The following is a 9,445-nucleotide window of genomic DNA, read 5'->3' on the forward strand; positions in this document are numbered from 1 at the left end:
GGGCACTGTGGCACTGCAGAGGGCACTGGCACTACAGAGGGCACTGGGGCACTATACAGAGGGCAGTGTAGCATTACAGAGGGCACTGTGGCACTATCTACAGAGGGCAGTGTGGCAATAAATAGGGCACTATGGCACTATACAGAGGGCAGTGTGGCAGCATCTACAGAGGGCACTGTGGCATTATCTACAGAGGGCAGTGTGGCAGCATCTACAGAGGGCACTGTGGCAGCATCTACAGAGGGCACTGTGGCAGCATCTACAGAGGGCAGTGTGGCAGCAACTACAGAGGGCACTGTGGCAGCATCTACAGAGGGCAGTGTGGCAGTATCTACAGAGGGCAGTGTGGCATCATCTACAGAGGGCACCGTGGCAGCATCTACAGAGGGCACCGTGGCAGCATCTACAGAGGGCACCGTGGCAGCATCTACAGAGGGCAGTGTGGCAGCATCTACAGAGGTCACTGTGGCAGCATCTACAGAGTGCAGTGTGGCAGCAACTACAGAGGGCACTGTGGCAGCATCTACAGAGGGCAGTGTGGCAGTATCTACAGAGGGCAGTGTGGCAGCATCTACAGAGGGCAGTCTGGCAGCATCTACAGAGGGCACCGTGGCAGCATCTACAGAGGGCACCGTGGCAGCATCTACAGAGGGCAGTGTGGCAGCATCTACAGAGGGCACTGTGGCAGCATCTACAGAGGGCATTTTTTAATTATTGGGGGATCGGACAGTATATTTTTACAGAGGTTGGGGGGCAGCAGACTTTGTATGCAGCAGTGGCTGTACAGCGGTGGATGTGTAGGTAATAGTGCACTGCAGAAGTGGATGTAGGTTACAGAGCTCTGCAGTAGTAGATATAGGTAACAGTGCTCTGCAGAGGTGGATGTGGATGACCGTGCTCTGCAGTGCCCTCATAGACATACAATGTATGCCTATGAGGGCACTATAATTCCATGTGGCAGCAAACTATGATATATTTATATGGGGGCAGTACAGGGTTGCTAACGGACATATTTTTCAATTCCCAGAGAACCCCTTTACAGTCTTTATTGGCGTCGTCATCGAAAAATTGCAAGATTGCTGATGAGAAACTAATATTCTAGGACAAGTGGGAAAACTTATATTTTGTCACAGAGGTAAAAGACAGAGCCCAGTGTCTGATTTGTTTGCAGTTTATCGCGGTGCTCAAGGACTACAATGTGCGTCGACATTACATGACGCAGCATGGAGAACAGTATGATGCACTGTCTGGCAAAATACGTGATGAAAAGGTTCAGCAACTGAAAGCATCGCTTAAAAAACAGCGAACCTTTTTCTCAAGTATTAATAAGTCAAGCGAATCTTCAGTAAAAGCGAGTTTTGTCCTTAGTAACATGATAGCAAAATCTTCAAGACCATTCACTGAAGGCCAGTTCATTAAAGACTGTTTTATAAAGACATGTGAAATTATTTGTCCGGTCAAACAGAAACTGTTTGAAGGCATAAGCTTGTCGGCAAATACTGTTGCTAGTAGAATCACTGAATCTGCTGGTAACATTTATCAGCAACTGATTACAAGAGCGCAAGGTTTTGCAGCATTTTCCATAGCGCTTGACGAGAGTACTGGTGTAACAGATACTGCATATTGTGCTGTCTTTATTCGTGGGGTTGATGGAGACCTAAACATAACCGAGGAATTATTAGATTTATTACCTATGAAAGGCACAACAACCGGTCGTGACATTTTTAAAGAGCTCGAAGGTTGTATTAACACAGCAGGACTGCCATGGGATAAACTCGTGTCCGTGGCAACTGACGGTGCACCAGCAATGTGTTCAGAAAATGTTGGTGTTGTGGGCTTATTGAAAGCAAAACGAAACCAGCTTTCTTTGTCAAGTCCTTTCAGTGCAATACACTGCATTCTGCATCAGGAAGCGCTGTGTAGCAAAAGTCTAAAAATGAAAGAAGTTATGGACTTTGTTGTTAAGACGGTTAATTTTATACGGGCAAGAGGTCTTAACCATAGGCAGTTCACTCATTTTTTATCCGATATGGACACTGAATATGGAGACTTGCTGTATCATACCGAGGTCAGATGGTTGAGTCGGGGAAGCGTGTTGAAGAGATTTTTTGCTTTAAGACAGGAGATAGCGCTTTTTATGGCACTAAAAGATAACGACGCTCTCCAACTTTCTGACCCAGCTTTTCTATCTGATTTAGCGTTTCTAACAGATGTCACAGAACACATCAACACACTCAACTTGAAACTTCAGGGCCCAAAGCAGATGATTACGATGATGTATGACAGTGTCAAGGCATTCAGATGTAAGCTGTCTTTGTGGGCCAAACAGCTGAAGTCTAGCAATTTGGCACATTTCTCCGCTTTGCAGTCGATACGAGTTGAACCACAACACCTCAGTTATTACTCAGATATCATTTCTCAATTACTGCAAGAGTTTAATCAACGTTTTCATGAGTTCCGGGATCTTGAACCTGAATTTGCACTCTTTGCCACTCCGTTTGCAGTAGACGTCACTTGCGTTTCAGAAGATCTGCAGATGGAGATTGTGGACTTGCAGTGCGACACTGTTCTTAAACAGAAGTATATGGACATTGGTGTTCCAGATTTCTACAAGTTTGTCTCTCAAGAAAAGTTTCCAAAACTTGTTAATGCCACTGCCAGGATCATGACCATGTTTGGCAGTACGTATGTATGTGAACAGTTCTTCTCTTCAATGAAGATTAACAAATCAGCGTTACGGTCAAGACTTACGGATGAACATCTTCGTGCAACATTGCGATTGGCTACCGCCCATGATATTAAGCCCAATATTGACGTTCTTGTGTCTGCCAAACGCTGCCAACTGAGCTGCCAGACTGCATTTAGCGACACTTAAAGTAGAAAACTAGATTGTGTAAACTCACAAATTTCCGGGAAGTTTAAACCTAGCGGTATTATTATACTAATGTTATAGTAGTTCAAATAAATAAAATAAAATTGATGATTCGATCTTCGGGGAATGCTCCCAACTGTAATTTGCATTGTTTGATCTACAGTATACCTTTTCTTGTAAACCTCCAATAAAAAGTATTGAAACACAAATAACAACAATTTTGTATGGTATCAAATTTTTTTTGTAATGCGGCCCTTCAACTTCCAATTTTTTCATTATGCGGCCCATCCACACGGCCGAGTTTGAGACCCCTGATCTACAGGGTGCAGAGTGGGGCACCATGTACAGGGGGCTGTGTGGCACTATTTACAGGGGTGCTGCGTGGCTTTATCTACAGGGGGACGTGTGGCTCTATCTACAGGATGTAATGCCCATGGCCGCGGGCTGTCAGGTTTACTCACCTCCTGACGGCCGCAGCCATGGTTCAGTGAGCGCTGGTCCACATCTCCTCAGGAGATGCCAGCGCTCACTTCCGCTTCACTCGGCCGTGTCCCATAGGGTGCACGCGCATGCTCGTGCCCGCTCTTAAAGGGCCAGCACGGGCACCTGAATTAAAGACCAAATTAGTCCATGAGCACCCTGGACTATAAGAAGGGCCCTGCCCCTTCCTGCATTGCCTTAGCGTTGTTGTCGTTTACCTATGTTCGTCTCTGCAAATGGTCCCTTAGTGTTCCCAGTGTTCCCGTTCCTGCTACCTGTGTCCCGTGATATCCAGAACCAAGTGCCGTATAGAGTTGGAGTCGTGCTGCGCTGAGTACTACACCTGTCCTGTTACACCACGCCTGGTGTCTGCCTTCTGCCAGAGTCCCATCCGAGCCTGTCTTGCTACTGTCCGAAGTTACCACAGATACACCTATTTGAACTATATATAGACTTTGACCTGTATCTTGTTGGCCTGCTGCCATACCATTAAGGCGGTACGACCCAGTGGGTCTATGCACCCAACGTGACACAGGAGATGTGTGGCATTATCTACAGAGGGCATTGTGGCATTATGAGTGCATTATGAGTGCTGTAGCCAATTCCGGGTGGGGGAGTATGGAGCGAACTCATGGTCTGAACCTGCTCCACAGAACAAGCGTGTCGGATGTATGGAACAGCGTAAGTGGAACAGCGGTCAGTCTAACAAGCGGGATCCGCTCCAGCGGGATCCTGCTTATTTAATCCTTTAGATGCAGCGGTCAAAAGCAACCCCGGCATATAAGCCGTTAGAAACGCGGGCGGCTCCCTGTGACTTTGCATTATCTCCCCCGACGCAATCGCCGGGTGCCGATGGTTGTCATGGCAGTGACTAATAAAGGCCACCAGGTCTGCCATCTTTGTACTCTTATGAAGGGCTTCGTTTAAGACTATCAGTATCATAATATACTGGCTATTAGTCGCTGCTCCTGGCTATTAGTCCCAGGTGTCTGCTGTAAAATACAGCCTACACCCGCAGCATATGGAGCGCGCTCAGCACGTAAGCACGCTCCAAACATCACCACCCGGACGTAATAGGTCTGGGTGCGCGAAGGGGTTAATAAGAGCACCCTAGTGGCAGACCTGGGGGGCATTCATTAGGCCCACAGGCTGCCATGACAACCATTGGCACCCCGCAATTGCATCGCAGGTGTGCTGGTGGGAGGTTGGAGCGAGCCGCCCACTCTTTATAATGGCTTAGATGTCGCGGGCATTCATTGCAGTGAAGTGTCGGCTATAACACACGGCTGACCCACGCAAATTATATGAAGCGGGCTAAGATGTGAGATGTAGATTTCCTTCACATTTTTCAGTAAATTGCAGTTACATATGTTCTTGAGATTATTGGCTGAGGAAAGACACAAATTATAATTTTTTTTTATTATCGGAATTGTTGTATGCAGACAGTACACATCACTTGTTAAAAGGATGAAATTTCCATTTGAATCTTTATCTGTGTAGCTCCCATGTGGAGTTGAAAAATTAATTTCAACATCACCCTAGATGATAATGACAGTGATTAAACATTTGTTTACTTTAACCACTAAACAATAGTATGTTTGAAGCCTGTACAGAAGAACACGGGTAAATGGAATAGATAATTACATGGGAATATTGGGAGCAGAACATACTGTGCTGAAGGTGTCATTCTGGAAGTTTTCCTTAGTTGTCCCTCCTTGATAACATCTGTACCATATTTTACAAGACTTCATTATATCAGTAATAGTTTTTAGTTATTTAGTCTATTGTAATAATATTGATCTTTCCAAATCTCCCGGTATCATTGGATTACATATGGTATACCATCTAGGTATTCTGTTTATGTGAAATATATCAGTCCGGAAAGGGTTACAAAGTAATTTCTAGGACTCCTAACTGGTGTCATTGACCAAATAGACCAGCAGTGAGTATTCCCAGGAGTGGCCATAATTACTCCATGGAACCGTGACAACTCTAAGTTACAAAATACTTTAGAAAAGGATTGAAAAAAAAACTGCAGGTCTCTCTAGTCTTAACAAAGTGTTCATGACACAATAAGCAAGAGACTGGCAAAAAATAGAATTTATAGGAGAGTAGCAATGCAGAAACCCTGACCATCCAAAAAACATCTATGCTCCTCTTAGATTTGCAAAAAAGTAGACCTCTTTGGTCCTCTTTGTTTGGAGTAAAGCAAATACAGTCAAAATAATAAGGAACAGTGTTACGGTATTAGATTGCTTCGCTACCTCAGGGTCTACAGACTCTGTCATAATTGAAGAAATTATCAATTCTACACTACAATAGAACATTTTTAAAGTGTATGTCCAAATTTTAACGTTTTGCAGTTATACAGCTTATATAGAACTGATCTACAAGATGAATTGCTATATAAGTACATTGCATGTATTTTATTGTACTTTTCCCCCTATTGTAGACCTAGAAAAATCATAACTTGTAATGTGTAGTTTAGAGTCTTGAGGCTAAGGCCATAAGTAGGGTTAGCAAAAGAGTTTATTTAAAAAATGTTCAAAGGGTATGTTCACTTTTGAACACCATTTTACATATTGTATACCATTTCTGCATAGAAAGTTGAAAAACGTAAGTACATTGCATTACTTATCTCCCATTGGTCCTGAGTTACAGCTTATTCTGCTGGTCGTCAATGGAAACAGTCAACAAGCTTGTTGTCATATTCAGCTTAGAGCTCTTATAATTGCAATGGAAAAGTTAGTTTTTGCCACATCAGAATACTATACAGTATCTAGTCTAAAGACTATGCAGGAAATGTATTCATTTCATACACCAATCTTATTATAAAGATAGTTGGAGTAAATTGTGCCTAATTTATTACGAGGCGTATGCCTCTTAATAAATTAACCGGATCCCTGGCCGTCTTCGAGCTGTCGTAGATTTGCACCATAGTTTACACCAGCTTCTGGTGTAAATTATTATAATTTAGTCGGCTGTGGGTGGCCCCATCTCTTTCATTAAGCTCCGCACCTTTTTTAGAGACATACCATGCATTGTAGAAATAGCACAAAAGTAATTTTTATGCCAGAAAACTGGTATAGAAAAGTTAATAATTTCCCCCCTATACGTCAGGCTTTGAATCCAGAAACGCCTGTGTCCCAGGTAGCAGCTCTTCTCACTGAACTAACTTGTGTTGCTGGACAGTGCCAGTGCAGAATCTGTTGTCTAGTTTCTGTTGACTTTTGCCTCCCTGGATTCCTTGCATTGATTGGTTTCACCCTTTTGGCATACTATAAAAGTCTGACCCTTGTACTTGCTGATTGCCAGATTATTGAGCTTCCTGCCTATAGTTTAGTTCCTTTCTACCTATGTAGAAACTGTTGATACTTATTTGTGCACTGAATTTGGATTGTTTCCTTACCATGCTGCTTTTTTTGTGCATCGAGCATGGATTGTTTTCGGACTACGTCTGTGTCTCACGCTACAACCTGTTGACATTTATCTGTGTATCGAACCTGGATTGTTTTCCTGACTACGTCGCTATATCATGCTATAACCTGTTTCCGCTTATCTGTGTACCAAACTTAGATAGTTTCCTGACCACATCTCTGCCTCACGTCTTGTGACGCTTAACTATGTACCAAACCTGAACTGTTATTTGACCACTCTTACTATTTTACCCTGCTGCCAGATCGTTTCAGCCACTGGACTCTGAATCTGTAACAGACCTGGACACTATACTCTCCAGAATGTAAATCACCAGAGCATGCCTTCACAAGTGGAGTCCTGCTTGATTATTTGTGCGGCCAGTAATTTTAAAGGGAACCTGTCACCAGCATTTCACCTATTAAACCAGCAATACCTGGTGGTAGTGGGTGAAAAATCATTTCTATATAACCTATAATTGTCTTCTTAGTCGGCTCTGTAGCTTTAGTATTCAGTTTTTTAGTGTTCCCACACCGTATGCAAATGAGCATAAAAGAGTCAGATCTTCATTTGAAAAGAGTCAAATCTTTGTTTGAAAAGAGTCAAATCTTCATTTCTCAAGTCTTTCCGAGTTTTTCCCGCCTTCTTACTTTTGATTGACAGCTCCTCGTCTTCCCCCAGGACACACAATCCTGCGCTTATGCATTGATGTCCTCTTCTGGTGTGTGCGCACAAAGGGACACCGGATTATTACGATAAAAGGCGCAAAATGTTTGCAGACCGTTATTTACAGTAGGAGGAGGAGTTTAGGAGAGGGGATAACGGCAATGAACTTTTGATAGCAGCGGCCAGTGAGGGATAAGTAAAGTTCAATAGGTGAAATGCTGGTGACAGGTTCCCTTTAAGCTCTGTTTATAAACAGCACATTACTATAATAAGCAGACCGCTCCAATTTTGGAATCCATACACCATGTTTCTCAATTGTAATAATATTTGATCTGCTATATTTCCTTGCTTTGTAAATCACAATAGATGCGACCTGTGTTCATATATATATATATATATATATATATATATATATATATATATGTATATATATATATATATATGAATGTAATAGGCTTATGCTCATAGCAGGCAACCTGCGTTTGCGTGTCACACAGTAAAGAAGTGAGTATGTACAATGTTAAATAATACAATTATGCCATTCAAATTGCAATGATCCATTACATTTGGACACATGAGGTTATCCGTATAATGTTCCACATGAATTATCCACAATGTAATCACTCTAATTATCTTGACTTTTGATAACTGTTCCCATTTTTCTCCCTCTCTCACATAAACAGAACCTTGTTTGCACTTAATTTATAATTCACTTTAAACCACCAGAAATCCATTTGCCCTTTTCAGTGCAGTAAATATTCCAACAGATAAAACTCTATAAACAGCGGCCATTAATAGAGTGGATGTCATATCCCGCACAGCATATAAAATATATTGTGCAGCTTGTATTATGACCTAAGTAATATATTCATTTATATTACTTTAAGACTGCATTCTGGCCTTTTTCTTCTAAATGGGGTTGTAAATAATTGCCAGTGTTGCAGGTTTCATTATTCTACGGAGAAAATTTGATTCAGTGTGCTATAATGCAATCCAAAAACAAGTCGTCAGTTTTATAGCGGAATAAAGGTTTACTTCACAGAATAGAAATGGAATATTTCAAAGGAAAAAATAATATATATATATATATATATATATATATATGTATATATATATATATATATATATATATATATATATATATATAGACGAAAAATGCACTTATTTTTCTGTTGTCTACATAGGATGGAAGCCCACACTCACCAATCCCCTGCGGCTCCGGTCTCAATGCTGCTCAGTCCCCACTGGTTTCTGCTGCCAGCTTCAGCAGTGACGTCCTGACACAGAGTCATGTGACTGCTGTAGACGTCACCACTGCAGATGGAAGTAAAGATAAGTAGGGCAGCGTGCAGTGTTGGGATGGTGAGTATGGCTTTTACATTGTTTTTACACACTCTTGTGACATTTTTTTGTTAGTTGCTGGACGACTGTGGGCAGAGGTGGGTGCTGGAGGGAAATCTGGACACCTGAGTTGCCTTGCATGACAGGGCTTTCTCTTTAGTGTTCTCTGAATCCCTGTGTCATGCACCTCTCTCTCTTGCCCTGCACTAGCTAGGGGTCAAGCAACGGAGGATAAGCAAGATCCGGATGTAGTACATAAAATACAGATAAATAATGTCATACATAGTCTAGACCAGTGGTGGGGAACCTTTTTTCTGCCAAGGGCCATTTGGATATTTAGAACATCATTCGCGGGCCGTACAGAATTATCAACTTAAAAATTTGGCTGCTATATTTGGTCAAACATTTATTAACTCACCCCTAATGTGATGGCTGGAACGGCTTCTCTTTGGTGAGTTGTGTGATGTTAGCCGGTATTGATGATGATGCGTCGGTCAGACTGGAGCCCAGTCGACTCTTTGGTAAGTTTTGAAAAGAACTCGCAGCAGTAAGTTGTTCCGACTTACTTAAAGATGTTTTCCCAACAGGATATGTCATAAATGTAAGATAGATTTGGGTCCCACCTCTGGGACTCGCACCTCTCTAGAACCGGGCCCCCTAAATCCAGTTCTA

At 42.4% G+C, this 9,445-nt stretch overlaps 1 protein-coding gene across 1 annotated transcript; it reads left to right on the forward strand.

Annotated features, from left to right (window-relative positions):
• The first annotated feature begins 1,213 nt into the window (after positions 1-1,213).
• LOC142657453 (general transcription factor II-I repeat domain-containing protein 2-like) lies at positions 1,214-8,916 on the forward strand. The gene is made up of 3 exons (XM_075832483.1): positions 1,214-2,689; positions 8,617-8,758; positions 8,849-8,916. The coding sequence occupies exons 1-3, from the start codon at positions 1,214-1,216 to the stop codon at positions 8,914-8,916; spliced, it is 1,686 nt and encodes a 561-aa protein (XP_075688598.1).
• Positions 8,917-9,445: the final 529 nt, after the last annotated feature.

The sequence above is a fragment of the Rhinoderma darwinii genome, chromosome 7 (assembly GCF_050947455.1).
Source record: "Rhinoderma darwinii isolate aRhiDar2 chromosome 7, aRhiDar2.hap1, whole genome shotgun sequence".
NCBI lineage: Eukaryota > Metazoa > Chordata > Amphibia > Anura > Rhinodermatidae > Rhinoderma > Rhinoderma darwinii.